General features: G+C 44.0%; 1 protein-coding gene and 1 non-coding gene across 2 annotated transcripts in view; both read right to left on the bottom strand.

The window, feature by feature from the left end:
* The window catches only part of Adgra3 (adhesion G protein-coupled receptor A3), a 98,101-nt gene that overhangs the window by 57,361 nt on the left and 15,947 nt on the right, over positions 1-24,793 (bottom strand). Inside the window, exons 2-3 of the mRNA XM_038323600.1 lie at positions 9,256-9,327; positions 1,534-1,605 (exon numbers count right to left, since the gene is read on the bottom strand). Of these exons, the coding sequence (XP_038179528.1) occupies positions 1,534-1,605; positions 9,256-9,327 (144 nt within the window). The remainder of the gene's footprint in view (positions 1-1,533; positions 1,606-9,255; positions 9,328-24,793) is intronic.
* LOC119806102 lies at positions 2,221-2,348 on the bottom strand. Its single transcript, XR_005284134.1, has one exon.

The raw sequence follows: 24,793 nt of genomic DNA, 5'->3' as shown, positions 1-24,793 counted from the left end.
TTATCTACAACTACAGACCAAAGCATGGACACTGACAAACACTTTGTGTGGCCACTGAAATGAGTGACCTGAAGCTTTGCAAGAAAGAGAGTCTGGGTCTATTAAAAAAAAAAAAAAAAAAAAAAAAAACCTAGCCACCGTTAACTACTAACTACAGGGCTATCTTTCCATCCCACTAAGTCTCCACGTAGGACTCCTTCAGCTGCAAGCTGTACGCCGTAAGCGCAATTACAAGTCAGCTGCTTGGAATTAAGGATGTATTTGCTGGCAGGAAGAAGACTGTAAATGGCAATTACCTTCCAAGGCAGGAACACCAGAAGAGCACTTACCGTGCAAAGCAATGCAAGCAGGCTAAGGCAGAACATTGCACAATTACCAGCAATTAACTTAAACGCTACTGAACAAGATTATTAAACTTTTAGATGGAGGTACTTGAGACATTATTTAGGATAAGGAACTAAAGCAGGAGCCAGAGGTTTTCTGAAAACGCTGTCACCGAACTGTCTTTTACTGACAGCCTAGTTCCTCTGGCCTGTATCTTGGCATGGAGGTGTTATAAGCATTGACCCTTCTGCTACCCAAACAGCTGTGAAGACAGTGGTGTGGACCACACGGGAACACAGAGAACATATGACGGCAATAGAAGGAAGAAGTCGGAGGGAAAACATGAACTGCAAGCATCAGTTACTGGGAAGGATGATTAAAACAAGCTTGGCCCAGGTCCAGTTCCTGACGGGACAGGGCTTATCGGGGCTTATTATTAATTCTTCCATTTACCTAACTACACACAGACTCAAAGAGTCTGTTTCCTTCATCCTGCTTCTTCTCCAGAAATAGTATCATTCCTTCTTGAAGAGGCTCAGTGAACCAGAGTAATAACAAGTCGCTGTCTGGCAGCCATTCATTCCTGACTCTGCCTAACTGTATAGCACATGCATGTTAACAAATCTAATTTTCTCCCTTTGGTCAGTATTTTGACACCAAAGTCCAGACAGGGCACTTAGGAGGTCAGTCCTCCGGCCCACCTTCTCACTCACATCAAGAGGCTGTGAGCTGTTCCAGAGAAGGGGGCGTGTGTACGTAGCCGGTGCACAGTAGCTGTCTTTACAGGGAACAGAGTGGAGGATGGTCTACGTGCCTTTAGTGCAGTCACCTTCCAATGTGAGAACCTAGCAGGAGGTGAGCTTTCAGAGCAATAAAACAGACTCTTTAGGCTTCGAAGTAAAAACACACAAGGAAATGGCAAGCCATTACCCCATTAATGGAAAGCCTGGATTTCTGGGATTCAAAAGATGTACAGTTTGACTGCAGTCATAGCTCGAGGATTGCCTCCACAGTAGTTACGGCTACAGTGCTGACATGATAATGTGTTTCTTAGTGTGAGAGAGGCACCCAATGCATACTGATGGAACACTTGAATCCTCTCTGTTCTGCCGCGGACCTGGCCAGATGAGCCTCTTTTGTCAAGCTGGACTTCACTGCTAGCGATAAAAGGGATGGTTCAGACTCCCAAGCAAGCAATTCAAAACTCACAATCTCTTCAGCGACGACAGTCCCCAAAAGGCACCAGGGGCTATCCTGCTAATCAGGTTGTTCCGGAGGTCCCTGCGAAAGGTAGAGAGTCAAATGGTCAATGCCTCATGAAATATTTCAGCATACACTTACCTGCCACAGACACAACCACCAGTGTGGGAGAAAAACCACAGCAAAGGTGGGTAAGCCAAGATCTCCCCAGCAGTGAGTGATAAAATGTGAACGCAAATTTGAGACCTCTGACCTCAAAGCTTTTTGTTTCATCAACAAGAACAGATGTCACAAGAGGTCCAGGGTCCTAACAGCACTCAGAGTTCCGTCAATACTAACCAGATCTATTGTCCTTTCCTTTTGCCATGTTTATGTATGCATGGTGTACACTATTTGCAAGCAGGCGAGCAGACACACGGATACAAGTGTATGTGGCTGCATGTGCAAGTGCATGTATGCTTGCATGTGTAAGCCAAGCTCGATGTCATGAATCGTCCTCAACAGCACTTCCTCCTTATTCTCTAAGCAAGGGTCTTGCCAATGGTTTGTCTTGCTAGTCAGCTTGCTCTGGCGATCTCCTGTCTCAGCCTCCCCAGACTGGAAGCCCCGGCAGGCTGTTGTGCCTCCCAGGAGTTTATATGGATTATATTTGGGGCGAACCAAACTCTGGCCCTCCCTCTTCCTTATTTTTTTTTTTAATGTTGGGTAGTACTGTCAGCCCTGTGGTTTTCTCCAGTAAGGGCTCTTCTCTCCACCCTTTAATCTAGGAGGAGTGTATCAGCAAAGTCTTGCTTCATCAGACTCAGCCTTCTTGGTCCTCCAGAAAATTTCAGGATGTGTGGAACAAAGTCAGAATTTTTTGTTGTTGTTGTTTTGTTTCTTGAGACAGGGTTTCTCTGTAGCTTTAGAACCTGTCCTGGAACTCGCTCTTGTAGACCAGGCTGGCCTTGAACTCACAGAGATTTGCCTGCCTCTGCCTCCTGAGTGCTGGGATTAAAGGCGTGCGCCACCACTGCCCAGCAGCCCTCCTTCTTCCAAAGGTAGCATTTTAACCACTAAGTCAGTGTTCCAGGACCACACACACATTATGTCTGCAATTTCTTCCTTACTTTGGTTATTAAGCACATCGGTAGTTGTGCTTATCACAAACATCATTAAATCGAATTTTTCCAAAATAATATTTTTAAAATATGTACTCTGAAATTCATGTGACTTGTTTTGTTTTCTCTCCCTGGGATTCTATACTGAAGTTCTTGATAAGCAGAGGTTATAAATAAACACATTATAAATCACAATGCATAGCCCAGAGCAAAGACAGAAGAAGCCTGTATCTCCTGTCATTTTAGTCCCCTTCTCAAGCAGACGAGCATCTCCATGCCAGTACTCGACGACAGCAGGGAAGCGGTGAGTTCCACAGCCATGTCTCCCTACCCATGAGAAAGTCAGGCCTCTGAAGATGGATAATCCAAGTATGAACTAGACCTCTGTACAAAGGCCAGTACTTTCGATAATTTCCTAGCATCATGTTCCTTCCATTAAGTAGCCCACCCAGATGCCCTAAGTAAGCCTGTGTGTCAGGACCACCACACAGCCTTGTCCAATGAGTGTCCTCTGGTCATCTGTCAGCAAGAGAGAGGGCAACAAACAGAAAGTCTTCTCCGCAAGTCCATCTCAGTGGTAACAACCTTGCCCCTAGAGAGCTATTCTTGAATCTCCTGTGCCTCCTGTTTTCACACATGGCTTGGCCACATGCACACTGATGACCAGACAACAGAGATGTGCTAGTTGAATGTTCACCAAGTCAGAATGACAGGTAACTGATTCCGAAGTTCACTTCCAGTTCACTCGGGATGTCAAAGGCCATCCTGGAAATCGATCCTGGACTTTGACAATACCCACTCCTACAACATGGAGTTAACTTGCACCGTGCATAACTAAGAACTATGGTTCTACCAAGGACAGTTGAACCCATGCTCAGGAAGTCTCTAAGACTCAGACACAGTCGTCTGGTAGCCTTCTCAAACCCACTGCAGCTCAGAAATCACCAGAATCCCTTTTCTACTTATGTTCAAGAAAAGACTCCAGAGACTAAGTCTCACCAAGTTGAGCACAGTGTCCTGGGTTTTTGTCCATCCCATGTGACCATCTGCGAGGCACAGTCCACATCGCTGCTCTCCGAGCTAATGAAACCTGCTGAGCAGTCTGACGCACACATGCTTTCCTTCTTGTCTTTTCCTCTAAAAGCTTATTCTAATTGCCAACACAGCCAAAATGCAATACAGGGTCTGCATCCTGGAAAGGTTTCCTGAGAAAATTCTCTCTCTCTGTCTCTCTCTGTCTCTGTCTCTCTGTCTCTCTCTCTGTCTCTCTCTCTGTCTCTCTCTCTGTCTCTCTCTCTCTCTCTCTCTCTCTCTCTCTCTCTCTCTCTCTCTCTCTCTCACACACACACACACACACACACACACACACACACACTCAATCTGATAGGCTGGGCTCTGCTCACCGTGGCAGAAGTCATTCACTCAGGTACTGTGAGCTAGTAGCTAGGGGCAGGACTTCCTCCTTCTCTGCTTCATATCTACCATGATATGAGATGCTTTCTCATACCCATCCAATGCTCATGTGGACTGAAAGGGGGCAAAAGGAAACCTTGCTCCTCATAAACCCTCATGCCCAAAGATGAAGAAAATTTGGTCAAGTTCTTGATGCCAGGATTTAGGCACACCCTTCATGAAGCAGGAATTCATTAAAAGGAACTAAGTAAATTTATACCTAAAGCAATTGAAAAATTGATAACCAAACACGCCATGAAGCTGGTTATCATTAAATCAAAGTGCTGGAGGGAAGATTCTTTCAGCCTCCCTGCATGCTTGAAAATGAAGTTGAAAAATAAATTATTGTATACGACAATAATGTTTCAAATCACTCAGGTCCTGTGCAACCCCTGTGGCATTATGTGACATAGACTTTTAAACACAGTTTGCACTGTATATTGAGCACAGACTTTTTAAACAGTGTATCTCTCTCCTCAGCTACTCTCCACTGCAGGTGATCTTCCTGAGCAGAATCTTGATCGCGTCTCTCTGTTAAAAGCTCCAAAAGTTCTCATTACTCGAGAGGGAGGAAAACAGTGCAAATCTTTAAAGAGCCTTGATCCCTGAGACCGTCCTTGCCCATCTTCCCTACGACCCCTTCCTTCATGCTCCTGCATTCAAGCCTTCCCATCTTCAAGTACTGTGGTCACATTCTGCAACATGTCCAGAAAGGACCATTTTCACATTAGACATGCAAGTCAGTGACAGGAAGCTTCCCTGGCACACTACAGGCACTGGTTTCTATCCCCAACATCAAGTCCCGTAGGATCAGGGACTTGTAAGACAGACAGACAGACAGACCGTGGTGTCCTGTGGCCTAAGGAAATGGGATAATCTACAGAGAGTAGGTTGGTGGACAGACAAACGGAGAAAACAATAACCAAAGCTACAAGACAAACTTCCATGAGCAACCGTTAACTTTACAGACACTTCAGGCAACTATGGGAGTCACAACATCGGCCAGCTATCCACCAAGCCAGACAAAGTGAAGAACATGGCATCTCACACAACATGAACACTTCTGGGAAACAACAGTATCATGATGTCCACCAGTGACATCCCTGTGATAACTTCCAATGTATTCATGATGTACTGCCATATTCCAATGGTAACGTTGGGCAGCAAACTGTTAATCATTATTAAATTGCTGAATATGAGCAAGCTGCTGATTTGGGAGGGAACGTGGTCCTTTTCATGCTTCAGAAGTATGGAGGCTTGCATAATAAAATTCCCTTCATCCCAACTTTCTTAAATGCATCAGATCTTAACAGGAGACACATACATCAGAAGCCTCAATGTTCCAGGTCCTGCCTCCCACTCTCGCACTGCACACCTCTAGGAAGGAGGGTTCAGAATAAATGACTCTGATTTCCACTTCTTTTGAATAAACAAAACAAACAGAATCTCTGCAAATAGAAATATACAATAGCAGCCCTACATTTTTAAAGCATAACTTTCCCTTCTCAGAGTCTAAGCAGCTTCTACACGAGGAACCAAGCAGCTCATAAATCTGTGGTCAGTGATAAACTGTGTGTGTTTCTACAAAATACCTCGCATGAATAACTGAGTACTGTAATATGATTTAAAGATACATTTTTTCTTTAACAATAAAAATTCTTGACATATTATATAATATTTAATAATAGCCATATTAATCAGACACTGCCAAAAGATATTTATAGTCAGACCCTCTCATTTAGTATTTCTCTCCCCAACAATGCAAAGTGTGTCTAGTACAAGTACACAGTAGTCCAACTTCAGGATGCAGGGCTAAACCAAAAAAAAAAAAAAAAACAACAAGCCCTACCTAAAAAGAAGCCCAGGACATGTTCTTACAAACCTGAATGCCTGTTTTAAGTGCCTAGTCTCATGAGGGAATGGTCTCCCTCAGGCTTATGTGTGTAGACATTTGGTCTCCAGCTAGTGGCACTGTTTTGAGAGGCTGCAGAACCCCTCTACGGGGTGGGGCATAGCGGGCTGAGATGTGTCATTCACAAATGGCCTTTCAGGGTTACAGCCAGTCTGCTTCAGATGGAACTTCCTGTCTGCCATCACCATGTGACTGACCACAGACAAGCTCAGCTCACACAGCCTCCAGCAGCTGTCCCTGCCTCTCAGCCTGTCCTGGCTACCATGATGTCCCTGCCTCAGTGAACGGTATCCTCTGGGACTGTAAGCCAAAAGAAATCTCTCAACTCTCTCCTCGGCAGCAACAGAAGAATCACCGCAGTGGCCTGAATGAGAAATGTCCTCCATAGGCATTTGAGTACTTGTCCTCAGTTGCTTACTGGTGTGTGTTGGTGTGTGTGTGTGTGTGTGTGTGTGTGTGTGTGTGTGTGTGGAGGGGGAGTTAGGTAGTGTGACTTTGCTAAATTGCTGAAGAACTATGACATCAGAGGAGTGCTTTGAGAGCGAAGAGCCCCACCTACTTCCAGGCTGTCCTCTCTGCTCCATGCTTACAGTCACAGATGTGAGCTGTCAGCTTCCTGTTCCAGGGGCTGTGCTGTCCTCTGACTGCCAAGCTTCTCAGTCACAGCCGACTCTTATCCATACGGAACCAGCGACCTAAAGAAACTCTTCTCTAGGCTGCCTTAATCATGGTGTTTTACCATGGCAACCAAAGGGTGAAAGCACTGACGTCTTTAGGAATGAATACATAAAATAAGGAATGAGGTACCTTTAAATGCAAGCAGCCCAAGCCTCACCTCAGCTGGGTATGGCAGTACACACCTGTCATCCCAGCACTCAAAAGGCAGGGGGCTCTTGGCCAAGTTCAAGGCCAGGACTACAAACTAAGTCCCTGTCTCAAATGTAGTCATAATAATAAAACTATCATCGGACATTAAAGGAAATGGAGAAGCCGAGTAGATGTGACTGGCTCCATACACCTCTCAGAGCTACCATCCCCCACAGGGAAATGCATGTTCCTCATTCATGGCATGATACCCCCGGTGTCCAAATTCGTCTGGGCACAACTACAAGAAAAAGAACCAAGGAACAAGCACTGTATTCTTGTATCTCCTTAGAAACCAAAGCTCCTATTCAGTTAGGGACTAGAGAGACTCTGGCGTCAGCTGAAACCAGATGACAAGTAATTCCAGTGGTCCCAAAGTAACACACGACATTGATTTAAGAATTGGGAATGAATCACACTGATCAATAGAAAACTTAAGAGTTTCCCTAGAGTCTGGCTTGTGTATACGTGTATTTTTTTCTCACAAAAGCATAGTCGTATTTTGGGATTCAGGTATAAATAGGCCCCTGGTTAAAACATTTAATTCATCTTAATACCCACAATAGCAACTCAATTTGTTTCAACTGTGTATAGAGATTTATTATCAACAAGAGGCAGAAAATACAGTCAAAGACAAAGGAAGTTAAAATGATATGAAGGCATACGTCACAGTGCAGCACAGAGTATTAGCCAGCCATGTTGGCTACATTGTTATGGTGTACATGAGCAACCACATGAAGCCAAGCAGAGTGTTTCTCTATATGACAGACACCACCGAAAAACCGCAAGGGCCTGTATCCCTTCTTTTAACCACATGAATTTCTCCAATTATCAGCTCAGCAAATACTAAATGCCTCGCATTGTGCTGCATGCTGGGATATCTGCCAACAGCACTGTTTTTCAAGGAAGAAGGGTCGATGGGAAGATGTTGTCTTCTCCATTCTAATACCGACTGCTGTGGATTCAGCGCTGTCTCCCCACAGCTGAGAGTCACTGACGCCCTGGTCCTAGTAAGCGCGGGTTTCTTCGTTCCTCCTGACAGTAAGGAAATTCCTTCCCTCAAACCCCAGGCACATCTCCACTCAGCCAAACTTATCCAAACACCCATTCCTGAAACAACCACAGAATGTATACGAAGGACACTAGTTGGCACAGTCAGGTCTGGAATTAAAGATGCAGCCAGCATCCTCAAGACTCATGGACTGTGAGGACTATGCCGGGAATACGTCAACAGAAAATGTGAGCACTATAAGTCCTGAAGGGCCAAGAAAGATTTTATGGATGTGTGTGCGTGTGTGTGTGTGTGTGTGTGTGTGTGTGTGCTGTGTCCCTGCATATTCACATGCTTGTACATGTATGCATAAAGTATGCATATATTTATGTATATGTAATGCTGCATCTTATGGATGTTGATAAGTATATACACATAACCTAATTTAAAAACGTAGTAAAATGAAAAAAAGCCATGAACAAAAGGACACAGAACTCTAGACGGTATACGCTGAAGCAACCTTAGCAACCTAAGCGATCAAAAGCCATGGCAGCTTGATTGTGGAAGCCACTGGATGAATGGTGAAGGGAAAGCTGGGGAGAGAAGGTCAGAATATCAGAAAGAGCACAAAGAATTGAGAAAATAAGGCTAGACTTGAACTTCCTGGAATTGTGCACGCACAGTGCGGCTCCCGTATGTACTTTTAAGCTTTACTGTAAACGAATGTGTACCAGGTCAGTTTTAAACAGGATCCTTGAACACCGTTCAGAACACAAGCAAACGGCATATCCATTCCCCCAAATCCACCAAAATGAGTGCCTGTGCTACATTAGCTCATGAGAAAACTTCTAATTAGAACATACGACCATCTTCCAAGATGCTGACGGAAACACCAGTTTACTTAAGCAATCCCCCTTGATACGCTTGTGCTCTGTTTTACCTATATTATAAGACACACGTCGTGTTAGGAGGCACCGTTTGAAACCATCACCCCTGTTCCGCCAGCGAGTGGTCAGCAGACTGTGGTCCACGGCTTGTCTAGTAAACAGCTTTATCGGAAGAGATCCGCACGCGCTCCTTCATTACCACCGTGCTGTCATGCACAATACATCAGTAAGTACCGACTCACTGCTGTCTGGATTGCTTTACCACTTCACGGGCACAGTGCAGACACTGTGACCGAATGGAGGGCCCACAGAGGCGAACTGGAATTACTGTCTGGCTATTCCCAGAAAGCGTGCTGACCTCGGACTATGTGATTGCTTCTCTTTGAAATGTCACTTCCTGAACTTCTGCATAATAAAATGTTGGGAAATTTTTTTTAAAAAAGTTGTTGGGAGTTCCTTCGGCAGGCTTACAATGAAAATACATTAATTACATAAAATAAGAAACGACCATGAGAGAATACTCACAATCTTTCGAGGAGACTTAAGCCAGAAAACGAACCATTCTTCAGCTCAGATATCTTGTTGTTGCTCAGAATCCTAAAAATGACAAGAAAAAAAATAAAATATGTGACTTGTCTAAGCACACGCCATCAGTATCAAAAGAACTGAGCTCATTTTGATTAGATGTAGTAGAAGAAATTCTCAGACATCGTTAACCAGAATTTCTTAGGCAGTTGGGAACAAGGTAGGTTCTCTCCCAAAAGAGCTTCCAGGTCTTGTCCCATCTTAAGTCAATCTTGTCACACTTCGGTGAAAATGAAAGGGGAGAAAACTGAACAGACAATAACGATAGAATCAATATAGGGTAAAGTTGGACAACTTAGGAGCTTAAATACCTGTTACAACTAGAAACGTAATAGAAAACATGACATGAGACCCCAAAATTACCTATCTTACAAAGAAATATATTAGAAAATCCATGCTGAACATGCTGGATCTCACTTGTAGTTTGAAAGTATGCAGATGTACTATCTATGTGTCTGACTGCCTGCTTTGCCTTAGCGCTCACTGTCCCAGTGGCTGCACCATCATGGCTAACCTCACATGCCAGGAGAATGTCCACTGAAAGACGAAATAAAAACAAAAACCTGCTTTCAAAGAGCCACAGATGGGCGGTGTCCCTGATATAACTCCCCACAAAAAGAGACTGTACGTATTTTATGCTCCTTCCTTTAGTAGCCTAGAATTTTCTACAGTGTTCAGCACCTGAACAGTTTCCAGAAACAACGTGAAAAATGCTACAGTATCTGGTTCAAGAGGGTGATGAAATCAAGATGAGGAGAAAATGAGAAATTCGAGTCAAGAACTCAGCAAACTGCCTGGCGGCGGTGTGGCGGCACACGCCTTTAATCCCAGCACTCGGGAGGCAGAGCCAGGTGGATCTCTGTGAGTTTGAGGCCAGCCTGGTCTACAAGAGTTAGTTCCAGGACAGCTTAGGGCTGTTACACAGAGAAAACCAATCTTCGGGGGGGGGGGGGGGGGGGATGAAGAACAACAACAACAACAACTAGGTAAACTGCCAGATGACGTTAGCAATCTGCAATCAGATCTTGAAGATTGATTTTCACTTTTATGCATACTTGTGTCAGTGTATATACACTGCACACGTGCAAGTGCCCTCGGAGGTCAGGAGTCGGCTTTATGGAGCTACAGTGCACAGGCAGTGTAAACCTCCGAAACTGGTCCTGGGAACTGAACTCAGGTCCTCTGCGTGAGTACTCTTAACTGTGGAGCCACATTTCAGCTCCATCAGCCAGATTTTGAACCCAAGCAACGTCTTCTCTGCCCACATTCCTCAGCATGCAACGAAGTTGGCCAAGAGCCACGCAACTGTCTTTGAGGGCAGAAAACTGCATCTCACATGGTGTTGCCTCTCAGGAACAGGCAGAAGAGTCATTTTATGTAGACATGAAGACTAAAGGGGTGCTCTCAAAGGCAAGACTGTAAGTATGCATCTCTGTATAGCATAACTTAACTGCTAAAACAAGTAAAAAATAACCAGCTGTGATCTAGCCTTCTTTGGATACGTCAGAAAGAAGAAAAAGGCAGGGGGAGAAGGAGGGCAGGAAAGAGAAAGGGAGAGATCCCTGCCCTGGGACAAACCCAGCAGACAGAGCAGCTACTGTGAGGCACTCAAGAGCTCCAGGTCAAGCCTGCCCCATTCAGGCCACAGCTCTAGCACCTTCAGGTTACTTGGTCTCCAGCAAGAGTCTCCTAACTCCTAAGAATATGGAAAGGGTCATGAATACTAACAGGGAATTTTAAAAGGCATGACACACCCAGTGAGCAGCCATTAGGACACAGGATTCATTTTCCCCCGAATCTGAAGTATTTGCACCCTTCTCAGTTCACTTTGTACCTTAAGATCAAAGCATCCCGTTAGGTAGCATTCTGTCCGACTCCAAGGCATCACTGAAGCAAAGACAAAGTCCAAACAGTGGGACTGGAAAAAACGAGGTGCAAAACATTCTAACTAAAATACAGTAAGTGTTTTCTTCCATGAAAACAATAAGGCTCTTAAAAAGAAAGGTAGTTGATTCAGGCAAGGGAAACCTGACTCATACATATGACCCCAAGGTCACTGTGCCAACAGGCTTCTCCAACAACCAGGTAGTTCAGAGCAAGAACCCCAATCCTTATCAATGGACATCCAGAGTCTCAGCCCACCGTCACCAATATAGCATAGAGCACAAGACCAAGTGAATCCTGACCCTGACCCTGACACCATGCTCTCAATGTGATGCATATAACGAACAAATGCTCAGGGCTACCAAGGGCCAAGAGCAGAGGACAAATACAACTCAACAAAGCAAGTTTACACATCCAGTAAAGCTGCCACCTGAGGGCAAGGAAATGATAACATCAATTAAGAGCAAACAACAAACTTAAGACCACAGACAGAAGAGAATCTAGATGTAGCCACAAACAAGAAAAACAGCAAAGACCCAGAAGGCATGCATGGGCACACGGCTAGTTATCTCAGTGACAAGGCTGTCATTCTCCTCTCTTTGACTATTTATACTCAAGAGTATAAATTCTGAAGTATCTACAGGGAGACTCTTACTTTCAGGGTTTCTTACTTTCCCTCCTGATGGTAAACATACGAATGAATCTTGAGTATTTTTTGCTGTAAACTGAGTTAATTTTGAGTATATGTATAGTCTCAGAAGTAAAAGTGAAAGAAATGCTGAGTGCTTTGAGATTCAGAGTCCCATTTATTTGTTTGTCTGTTTAGATCAAGCAATGCTCATACAGTGACTGACGTTGTGATCTTAACAGGCACCAAAAGAAGTAGAGAGAACAATCAGATTCGGAGTCCAGGTATTAACAGAAACTCTACCAAGATGACGATGCTGTGCCAGCCACTTCACTCTCTAATAGCCTTCGATATCCTTAACACTAAAAAAGTGGATATTATGTCAAAATGATTACCGAAATCCCTCCAGCTTCTTTTACTTTCCATACTGATTTATGTTCTAATAGGCGAGGCTGCTAAGTTTGACCAAAGCCAAGAATATGTAAGCATTAACCCAAAAATAAGGGGGAAAATACACACTCCACCCAGCTCAAGATGCCATTTCTGAGTGAAGAAAGATACCGAGATGTGGAAGAAACTTGCTCAGAACTGCTGGGCACTGACTGAATGGCTCTGCCTGTGATGTGGAATAGCTTCAGCAATGGAACTGTCATTTCCTTAGTCATAAAGGCTTTACTGCAATAAATGATAGGTTTTATTGAGGAAAGTAAAAAGGAAGACATTTCATCACACTTAAAAAGTTATAACTGTAACCTTAAAATATAGTTTACAACCTCGAGTTAATATATTCCGTCTACACATTACTGGATGTGTTTAAGGATTTTGTGCAGGAAAACAGGATCGGAAAGAATAAATCTACTCTGAAGACAGCTTCTATACTCAATTTTGAAATGGGGGGCTGTGGAACCAGCAGGTGCTTAATATCATATATCACGATGAACCTAAAACCCATTCGTAATCAATATTTTTCGCTGACACCTTTGAAACTTCAAAGTTGGCCGGAGATATAGAGCTTCTATAGAGCCATTCCTGTTCTCCATTAATGATGTGAACAAGACACAATCTACAGACAATGAGCAGAATGTGGTTCAGCGTCCACCTCTTCAGCTCAGAGACTAGATGGGAGAGTCTGATAGCTACTACCGCTGCGCACAAGGCCAGGTTAGCGTCCTATATCATCTACACTCAAGTATAAAAAGAGAACCAGACAGATTTCACATCAAAAGCAGAAGGAGTGATATGGATTAGATGTCCTCAGACGATTGCTACTATTAGACCCAAAATGAATCAGACCCTGAATGTTATCAATGGAAACCGCTCCCTGAAAAGCAAGAGTAGTCACAATATAATTTCCTTTGCGAAAGGAACTTGCAAACACACTTCCAGAGCACTACTAACCTCAGGAACATAGTGTGGGATGTTCACTGCTAGCGGGGAAATCCAGGTTAGCAATCCAATGGGGTTAGGGAAGTGCACTGAATGGGGGTTGTCATGCTTAATTTTAATTGCCAACTTGACCCAATCTAGAATCACATGAGAAAAGTGTCTCAGTGAGGTTGGTCTGTGGGCACGTCTGTAGGTGGTTTGTCTTAAATTACTAGATGTGGGAAGACCCTGCCCACTGAGCATCCTGACCTAGATGAGAGTGGATGAATCAAGCTGAGCACAAGCAAGCATGCACACACTTTTCTCTGTTCTTCTCTAGCTACCTGAAGTTCCTACCTTGACTTCGCTGTGACAATAGAACTCTAACCTAAAGTATACGTTACAGCAAGACCTTCTTCCTCTAAATTGCTTTTTTTCAGTGTTTCATTCCAGCACCAGAAATGAAGCTAGGGCAGACAGAATGGGATGGAAGATGGGTTTACCTGTTACCTGGACAATGACCTCTTAGGACCAAAGTAAGGGTAGATTTATGCAGATGTAATTAAGGACCTAGAAATAAGACCATTCAGGATAACAGCAGGCCCAAATCCAGTGAGAGGTGTCATTAGACAAGAAAATGCAGACAGGGCCACAGGAAGATGAAATCACAGTGCATATTAGAAGATCCATAACAGAGAAATGAGCAAAGACTAAACAGACAACTCGGTACATGTAAAAAACAAGATCAAACACATACATATAACAGGTCCCCTGAAGTCTCATTTATGAGGGTGGTTGAGAAAAAATGATTGATCACATGAGGCCAGGAGGTCAAGGACAAAGTGAGACCTATGTCTCCTTAAAAAAAAAAAAATAGAAGAAGAAGAAGAAGAAGAAGAAGAAGAAGAAGAAGAAGAAGAAGAAGAAGAAGAAGACGACGACCACAAAGGATCATGACATTATTGGCGAATGTTCTTCCTCAATCAGAAGAAAATATAGACTTAATCAAGATACTATATACAGCACTTATTACCATGGGAAAATATAACCTATTATGGAGGAAACAATCGCTCACATTTTTACAATGCATCAACCGAATCACTGTGGCACGGAAACGTACCAATGAAAACACTTTGATTGCTTCTTTGAAAACCCATCCTAAACAGATGCATGCGCTTAGATAAAATATATGACATGCCACATGTCACATAACTATATTGAATATAGCAAGATTATTGTAAAAGCTAATGGCTAAATTTTACTATGGGTTCCAATAATGGGCTCTTTTTTACCTGCCTACCAAATAAGGATTGACAGTCAAGTACTGCAGATTCAAGGGGATAAAACTCCCTCAAGAGTCACACGGATGAAGGCACAGCAGCTCGGGATGTAGGTTACTTGACAGAGTGCTTGCCTATCACTTACAAAGTTCTAGGTTCAAGACTTGACACCACATAAACTAGAAAGGGTGGGACAAGCCTGCAATCCAAGCTCTTGGGAGAAACAGTCAAAAGGAACATACGTGCAAGGTCACCTAATGCTAAAGAGTTTGGAGACAGTGGGGAGAGGTGGTGGGGGGGGCGGGATAAGGCATATATTCACACAGTAAGCCTCCATGCATTGACAAGTCTAATTTACTCTTGTAATACAATGTATAGTACAAATTGATACTCATCAAGTTTACTGTGTAGAATGATGTATGCCCTTCCTACAACCTTTCCCATAGTGTAAAGAGAGGAAAGCAGGCTTAGAGCCTGGTGAGTCATTGTCTCTTTTGGCATACACCCAAAACCTTTATGGACAACTGCCCTCAGCTAAAGTCAGAAATGAAACTCCTTAGAAATGAATGGCAGAACTTTGGGGGTTTTTTTTGTTGTTGTTGTTGCTGCTGTTTTGGTTTGGGTTTGTTTGTTTGCTTGTTTGTTTTCTGCTGAGGGTTTGCTTGCTTGCTTGTTTTTCTGCTGAGGAAACCATAAGTCCAACATTGCTCAACACTCTACCTAGCCCAGGGCCCATTATACCCAACTGAGCCCTTTGTTAACCAATGGGTCCACTAGATTAGATGAATCCATTCATTCACTTCTGCAGAAAGTTGTTCCAGGTTACGATATGTTTTGGTTTGTCATTACTCCACTCACTTAACGTACAACTCGTAAAGTGCAGCCACGGTAAGATCTATACAGCGCATGTATCTTTTCTTGTTTGACCATTACTGGTAAATCTCACAGACAGAAAGACAACCACACTGGAGAACATCTACCCCTCCAGTGGATTTCCTCACCCTTCCTGAAAATCTCAGGACAAAGGTCGTACCAAAGCCTCCAAAACAGTAATAAAAATCTGCTTGACTAGTTAGGCAGTAGGGGGTTCGCTCAGACTGAGGATCCTACCCACCAGCTGAGATCAGACGCTGACGCCATCACCAGTACGGAACATGTCATCTGTGGCCACGGAGGTGCGGCACATGTCCCACTCACTAAGCCATCCAGCAGGGTAGCCGCTGGCAGAAAGGGCCCAGCTGCAGGCCTGGACATTCTGTAAGCAGTGCCCAGTCCGTGGGCTGATAACCATAGTATAGAATTCTAGCTGTTCACCCAGCACACGAAGTCCCCTGGGCAGTCACCACAGTGACAACTTGTGCTGAGCCAGTCAAAACCAGCTTATAGCAGTAGGGGAGGTAAAGGCGTCTCCTACCCTGCGGCGTTCTTGCTTCTGCTTTCAGATACGCTCAACCTGGACCCTCACCACCTCCTGTTTTCCTTCATTTTTTTTTCAGTCATTTTCCCCCAGTAAATCATCTTGTACTTCAACATCCATCCTGGCCTGCAGTTCCCAGAAGGCTCACATGGCAAGGTGCTCACAACAGCTGCTCCATAATGAATGAAATGAAAATATGGCTAGGTTTAAGTTTCTCTGTTCAAGAATCCTTCCCTGAGGACCACAAGACAGTAGGTAATGTACTGGCCTCTAGTGGTACAGAGAAGTATAAATCTAGACCCCTCTCTCCTTCCTCTCGGAAGCTCTAGGGAATTTTCTGAAAATCTACCCGATAATGTGTGGTTGTCTTCTTCTGCTACTCCAGTATCCTACAATGCCTGTCCACGCTGTTGCCCTCCTAACATCAGGAGAGAGAAATCTCCAGCTGTTAGGGAAGGAAAACGCCATGAGTATATCAGGAAGTGCTGTTGTGGGCCCACGTACAATCTGTGGTTGAATTTTAAGTCTAGATCTTTAATTATGGTTTTATGTTTATACATCAAGGTCCCATTACGAAGCAGCACTGAAGTCAGAAGTTGTACAACAGAAGACAGGACAGTCGGTGTGAGAATGAACGACACCACTCTCAGAATTTTGCAAGTCAGACAGGCTGGGCGAATCCATTCCTGTACCACGAAAAACTATGAAGCCACAGCTCTCGTGAGCTGTCATCTAATCGTGCTATCAAAGAAATACTGACGTTTCTAGAAACAAGATTCGATTGAGGGTGTGGGAGGAATGAGGAGCAGGAAGGTGGATAAACTAAACAAGCTTTTAAAAACGCTTCAGAGCCATGCAAATCGTATTTCATATTTTCATGACTGAAGATACTCTTACAAACTCGTTTTTAGCTGGGCATGGTGGTGCACGCCTTCAATTCACCACTCGGAAGGCAGAGGCAAGTGAATCTCTGTGAGTTTAGGGCCAGCCTGGTCTACAAGAGCTAGTTCCAGGAAAATTAAGGCCGTTACACAGAAAAACCCTATCTCGAAGGAAAAAAAAACTCATTATTGAAATCCCTGTTACACGTACAGTGGAATAAAGAGGTTTTCTTCTGACTTCCACAAGTGCATCATGGATCACAAGTATACACCACTGTATATACACAGACACTCACACTCAAAAAGCAAACTAAAATGCAATTTTGGAATCCTCAGAATTAATGACACATGCAGTGTATGCCACAATAATTAAAGTAACAGGCATTCATTTAAAACAAAAGAACAAGAAAGCACTGATAAAAAAAATGGTAAAACGTAAGAGAAAAGCCAGGTAATATTGGATTAAAAGTTTTAAGCGGCTTCTACCCAAACCCTGTGCTCCTGAACCTCAGCTTTCTAAAACACAGCTGGGAAGGCGTGTGTTAAAATGATCTATGTAAACCCTGGATGGTTGTGACTTAGGACCCTGGATGTGAGGGATGGGGGTTGGCAGAGGTGCTAAAGACGTGGTACCATTGTGGTGTGGAGAGAAACCTCCATATTTAGAGAAGCCAGCTCTTGAGAGAAATAAATAATCTCTCCAGCCCCCAGGGCGTCTGCGATTCTGTCTCAGCCTTAGCTGACACTCACTCCTTAGCCCCGCCTTCCAGTTCTTACTCCTGCTTCACATCTTCCATCTTAATCCTTCTGCTTCGAATTTGCAAATAAATCCTCTGCTCAATTTTCCAGACCACTAATTTTCCACATCCTGACTGCTTCTCTTCTGTCCTTCAGCCCATCCACTGACCCCAGAACAGGCTCCTTCACATCTCAATCCCATGACTAACTACTCAGAACTCCCTTCTCATCCTTTCCCATGAACTAGTCTTGCCCTACGGAGCTGCTATTCTTTTGGATCTGAAATACAAACTAGAATTCTCCCGTGTTAACATTTCACCCGTGCTGCCAAAAGACTGGTTCGCTGCTGGCTCACAGTGTTGATTTTTTTTTCTCAAATGTCTAATGACCCTGTTACGCCCAAATCTGTGGGTCCCCACGAAAGCCAACAAAGGAGACCGAGTCCCATATGTAAAACCAAAGAGCCTTTATTTTAATCAAGTTTGCAAACTCGGTCTCTCCGCCAAGTCCAACATATTGGAATATCCGGAGAGCCCAGAGCTCAATTAGAATTGGGTTTTTATAGTAGTAAAGGTGGGGGGTCTCTGAGGTTCAGGACCCCTGATTGGCTGACATTTGTCTAGGGGTGTCCTGGTGAAATGCTGGCAGGTGTTTCTATTTACAGGGCTTGAAATGCCAGGAATTTCCTTTGAATGGTCTGTTCCTGGGTGGGGGTCTGGTAATCTGGGCCTGCCAGGTCAGGGTAAACTATTGAGACTCCATTTAAATTTATCGAAATTTATTGATGGCCAGAGTCCCAGGTGATAATGGTTGGAGGAAGTAAAGAACTTCCTTTTCTGCCCAGACTTAGATTACCATGGTTGGCTCTCACAACCCTTTCTGGTTGTTCGCTGGACTGATAATACTGAGGGGCAGCAGAAGGGTTTCATTAGCATATATGAAAATAAGGGTAGACCGAGACAGCAAAACTCCCCGTACGCCAAGTTTGAGAAGCCTAGTAATTTTGAGGGCGGAGACACAAAAGCTGTGGGGCTCAACGACTTCCTGCTGCAGTCTCCAGCTCTGTTCAGCCTTGGCAAATCACCAGACAGTCAGAGACCAAGCAAAATGGTCCTGTAGCTGAGGCAAACTCAGATCACCATCTCCTCCTCCAGGCTCAGCGGTTCAGCTGAACAGAGCATCTGTTTCAAGGTCCTTAGTTCCTGGCTGAGCACTCACATTACCCATTTCTGCTGCCACTCCCTATAGCTGCAGTTCTTGGGACTCTTCCAGGATGCTGTTGAGAAAATTCATTCTTCTAGTGAGTCGGCACTTTCTCTCTCGGGTGGCAAGTCCCCTGCTCTGGAGTCTCACCATCAATCTCATCCATCTGCTGTATTTACTCGAGAGTCCCCAGCGCTCCGGGCCACAGGAGCACCTCTCCCACTTTTCGGCCCTGTTTGAGCTTCTGCTATCATTTTCAACATGATTTTGGACAGGACAGAAGTGAGGGGGAACAATGGGTGGGAAAAAAGTAAATTTCAAACATCTTTTTCTTAACAGAATTATTAATCACAAGATTGCCGTGTGGACCAAAGTTACGATCCAGAAATTCGATGGCAACAATATGAAACAATATGGTGTCCCTGAATATAAGATTTCACTCACTCTGTGCCACGGGCATGGTGCCGGGGGCTACCCCATCATCAAAGTGGATCACACGACCAGCTCAGGAGAACAATATGACACTGTTTCCTGACTGTGCACTAACAAATATGTTGTTTAGGGTCCTGCTTACAGTCCCAGCCTTGCCCCCAACAGTTACTGAGCAGGTAACACCACGACAGAAGGCAAACCCTGGCACACAACCTACCTGGGTTTGAAACTTAATACCAAGATCTGGCTTCATCGTTCTGCACAAGGTTCTTAACCTCGGCTACTGAATATCTCATCTATAAACTATTCTAGGTACTGAGAACAGAAAATGAAAGTTGTTAGCGATCATATAAAGAAACATGTGGCATGGCACTTAAAGCAGGCCATTGGTACTACTTCATAAGATTCGACACATCACAACATCCAGACAACAGCCAGCCTGGCAGGAGGCGTTTCCATTCTGCAGTGCCCACTGATAACTGCCAACTGGACAAGACTACCACGCTGCCTTCCATGAGGCATGCTACACCTACTCAGTCACAACCTCCGCCAGCTGCTACACTGTCGAGGCTCATCTTCCCCAGTTTTAGGGTAATCTTGTACAGGCGATTGGCAGTACCCTGTAACAACTAAGGATTGTGGGCTGTACACATAGGCCCTACTACCACTGACAAGATAGCCAGAGGTAGAACAAAAGTGCCACTCAGCAGCCTGCCAATGAACTCTCTGTCCAAGCACACTCAGAATCCCCCACCAACCGAAACAGAGGACACCAAATTTCTTCAGCTGGACATCTCAGATTTACTTATCCATGATGTGGGATTTCCCTCCGTATGCTGTGACTACCATTGTTTAATAAAGAAACTGTCTTGAGCCTGCACAGGGGATAGAGGTAGGTGGGGAAAACTAAACTGAATGCTGAGAGAAAGGAGGCGGAGTCAGAGAGAAGCCAGGTAGCCCTGCTGGAGACAGACTCTGGAATTTTTCCCGGTAAGCCACAGCCACATGGCAATACACAGATTAATAGAAATGGGTTAAATTATATATAAAAGTTAGCCAATAAGAAGCTAGACCTAATGGGACAAGCAGTGATTTAATTAATACAGCTTCTGTGTGATTATTTCGGTTCTGGGTGGCCGGGACAAACAAGCGCCCCCCTCACTACATATCCAAGAAATGTTTTTTACAGAGCAGCCTGGAGAACTTAGCGACGTTCTCAAAGCCATACACAACACTCAACTTCAATCTGCCCAAAGTGAACAATTACATAAAATGAGACAGCAAGTCAAAGACAGCATGGAACACATGATTACAGAGTCTGAAGATTAAAAGGTGCCTCTAATAACCATACGAACATAACCAACATCACCTGGCTACATAGTAAACCCTGACTCTCCAAATGGCTCATTAAATAACCTTTCAAGTTCCCAGGCATTTTTCTCAGAGATCCAACACTTAAAACAATACATTAAGGTTGGATTTTTCCTCATTTGCTTTCAATACTTTATTTAACAATTTCATAAATAAAAGGTAAAAAAACCTATTTTTCAGCCTTAGCATTAACACAGTGAGTGTTTTATGAATGAGTTTACATAGAGTTACACAAATTTTAGTTGATTAAGAAAATCTAAAAGGTTTTTAACGCCATACTTGATATCTTTCAACAACGTCTAAAAATGAAAAACTGTTTATTAAACAACACTCCATCATGTCTTACAAACACATTAGCTCCTTGAGCAAAGGACACCATTCTTCAAGGTGTCGGTACATCAGAGAGAATGCTAGAAACACGATATTTATGAATATAATAAAAGCACGTTTATTTGGCATTTTAATCAAACAGAAAGCTTTCCACTGGGGCCACACTGAGGTTCTTAAGAACCTACAAGTTTTGTTTTTTCAGCTGAAAATTTTGATGATGTATCGATTACTCATTAGCTCAGAATATATCTGTGCAACTACTCTGGGCTGGGTGACACCAAGGACAGAAAAGCAGACCTCGTGGACTAATAAACACATGGTCCAGGTAGTAAGCGCTATGAGAAGCCGGTCCAACAGGAATACAGACTTTCAAAGATGACTGAAAATAAGCTTATTAGGAGAACACATTTCTGAACTCTATACCCTAGGTCACGCTCCCCCCACTTCAGAGGGTAGGAAGTTCTGGGAGAGCCCGAAGAGCAAGATCCTTGTAGCCCAGCAAAGGTTGCCACCAACAGTTCCCAGCTCTGCGGGTCAGAAGTGCAGGCAGGGAGTGGATGGGTCCTGTATCAGGCAGAACCACCACAGGAGGACAGGGCAGCAGGCATAGAAGATTCAGGGTTCACACAAGGGTGAGGAGAAGGGGCGGCCACTGAAGTGGCACAGGCAGCTGTACTCACAGGGTCCAGCCGCAATGTTCAGGAGGAGGGGAACTTAGAAGGCCACAGAAGACAAGCGTGCTTTCCTAGTGCCCACATTCCCAGCACAAAGTGCACAAGAGCCACACTTAGCTTTACGCTTCCTGTTGGCTGTAGAGCTGGTCGGACCCATAAGAGCCATCCTGAAACTCTACAACAGGGCTCACCAAACCGGCACAAGTGCCAAGTCCTTTAAAGTTTAACAAAGAAGCAAGAGATAAAGAATAAATTTTACAGTATTTTTTTTAATTTCACAAGTTTTGAGTGACAAGCTCAAAACATAGAAACAACAGCAAGATTTTCCTTATAAAACCCCCCACAGATGCTCTCCTCAACTAAACTCTAGTCGGGTGACTCAGGACCCTCCTCTTCAGAAGGCCTCAACCTTTAGCTCTGTGGCACGGAGTCCACTTTAACAATGATTTCGTTAAGTTAGAACCCCTCCCTGTTCTCTTGCTATCTGACGGAATTTCTCCTTTCCCTGACGTCCCTCCTGATAGCAGATCACCTGGAAGAATCCTGTTAGGTCAGTTTTGCAACAGTCTCTCCCTTCATGTCTCCACTTAGTAATTTTCCGTCCAATGACCCTCTGCCCCAACCTCCTTGGCAAGCCACCCCCATTCGCCAGTATTATATTAGAAGTTGGGCCCAGGGTCTAGGGCCCAACTACCATCCGTCAAAACGGTCATGAGTAGAGTCTCTGCTCTCATTTTAACAAAGGTCATAAACACTTTCTCTTTAACTCACTAGTGAATGAAATGAAGAACGCCGTTTCTTTTTTGTAGGAGAGAAGATAAAATTTCACCAACTGAAGTTCTGATCACCAAATCCATTTCAAATGTAAAAACCCCCTTCTTCACTCCCAGGCTGTACAACAGGAAGAACAGGAATGTGTTTACCCTCACTCTTGGGAATGTATAGCTCACAGCAAACAAAAGCTGCCAAGAAGCCTTGGTACACAACTTCCCTCCAAGGCTCGTCCCACACTGCGGCTTTATAGTAGTAACCAAGGAAAAGGCATTGGTGTGTGGGGAGCAAACACAGGGGCATAAAATTAGCTTCCTATGAAAAGGCATATCAGAAGGAAAAAACTGTATGCATCCAGCCCTTTGTCCTCTCATTTTCTTTAGCCTAGTTCCAGTAAGAGGAAGGAGAGGAAGGGAAAGATGGAGATAAAAGGCAGGAGAAAGAGGGGAGGTGAGGGAAGGATGAATGAGTGTGAATGAATATCGGATAGAAGCAGATCTTCAACCACAGAATCAGAGCCAGGCACATGCCCCTAAGCACAGTTAGAACTTCTACGGAAGAGGATGCTAAATGACGTATAGTGGAGGATTAAGACTTAGCCCAAAACAGCCTCAGGACCTACTGAACCCACCTTGACCTGAAAAGAAACTCTAACTAAAGAGTACACACACCTCCAAGCAACTTAGCATTTGGCCAATCAGAGCAGATGAACTTCCTACCAGTGAGGAGGCTGAAAGCTGCAGCACCTAAGACAAATGCCAAAAGAAGCCAGTCAGGCTGTTTCTGAGGCCAATCCCTCCCCACTGGATACAGAGATAACCTGCACACATGCTGGGCGGGGCAGGGGACAGGGGGTGAAGAGAGTGCCTATACAAAACCATTTTCAGCCACTGGTGCTGACCTTCCAGTTCTAGATCTAGAAACTTCCCTACTGAAGTAACTTCGTAGAAGCAAACTTTATTTAAGCTAACTCATCTCAAGGGCTTTTTGGTTTGTTACAAAACATAGTTTAATACAATAGTTTTTAAACATGACTGAAACCCACAGCTCTCTCAGAGAACTCAATATACATGAACATCGATTTTTCCTCATTCAGGTACTTGGTGATGAAGATTTATTGAGTGTCAACTACATGCTTGAGAGCATTAGAGATGCTGGGGGAAAGAAATCAAAATAAAATTCCAGTCTTCACTAGTGGCAGTGGTACACAACCAAATCAGCAATAGTAATGTCCTGGCTGGTGAAAAAAAAAAAGAAGGAGAAAAAAGAAAAAGAAAAGAAAAGAAAAAAGGAAAAAAATCTACGGGAAAAATACGATATAAAAAACACCAGAGATATTAAGGTCTAGCTAAGATGAAGAGACCACCTTGAATGATAAGTGACAATTCTCAGTAAAGAGTGGTTTGTTTTTAAGTAATTTTTATTACAGTAGCAGTGGCTGTGCACATGAGGAATAAGAAAAGTAGACTACAGTTCTTACGTACAGACAGCTAGGCTCACGCCTTCACAAAGCCCTGACACTGTCTACCACATACACAGGCAGGCGTGGGCTCTGTAGACACAGATCCTATCGCAGTCACCTGGGATGCCAGCAATTTCTGCTACCAGCTCCACCTTTCCAGTTCAGTCTATTTTCATATCCAGGCCACAGTCAAATTCCTATGTATCTCAGAAAGATCTTTCACAGATCTTTGTCTAAAGCAGTACCTAAGACCACACCTATATTTTAAATGTGTCACTAGCAACATACCACAGTCTAACCCTGTTTTGTTTGATGAACAAAAACTAAGAAAGGAATAACAAACAGCTCATGGTTGAGACGACAGGATCAGGAGGCTAGCCTGAGGTACACAGGGAGTTAAGACCTGTCTCAAAGGCAAACATCATCACCATCAATATAGACACTGTGGAAGATCCTCGGTGGTCCCAAATACTACATCCTGATGCATGCTGACTGTCTCTGTCAAAGATAGAGGTTCCCAATCCTTTTGTACCTTGAGCTACTCCGGCAGTGGGATGAAGCATCAGGACCTGAAAGGCAGATTGTAATGTATTGAACAAGACTGCCCGGGGATTTCAATGTGCGCCTAAATGTAGGAACCTGCTAAAAAGCACATGCTCTATCATTCGACCGCAAAGGACACGACTTACACACTCTGTCCTAAATGAAACTGCCACAAACTACTACCAGCTGTAAGCAGAGCTTTTGGGACTTGTTTGTCACTATTGTGACTTGTTTTGTTAGGAGACTAAAGACAGGTCTAGGGAGAGGACTGGTGGATAAGGTACTTACAATGCAAGCCTGAGGTCCTGAGTTCAAATCCCCAGTGTCTGCATGAAGGCAGTTGTGGTGGCACACATCAATAATCCCAGCCCTCATATAGAATACTGGAGAAAGAGACAGGAGACTGACTCTCTGGAAGCCCACAGTCAGCTAGTCCCTATGCAGGGGTGAACAACAAAGAAATCCTCTCTCGAACAAGGAGAAAGGCTTCCCTCTGACC

Source organism: Arvicola amphibius, chromosome 1, assembly GCF_903992535.2.
Source record: "Arvicola amphibius chromosome 1, mArvAmp1.2, whole genome shotgun sequence".
Lineage (NCBI taxonomy): Eukaryota > Metazoa > Chordata > Mammalia > Rodentia > Cricetidae > Arvicola > Arvicola amphibius.
Note: the sequence above shows the minus strand (reverse complement) of the source record. Positions and strands in the feature narration are given on the sequence as shown.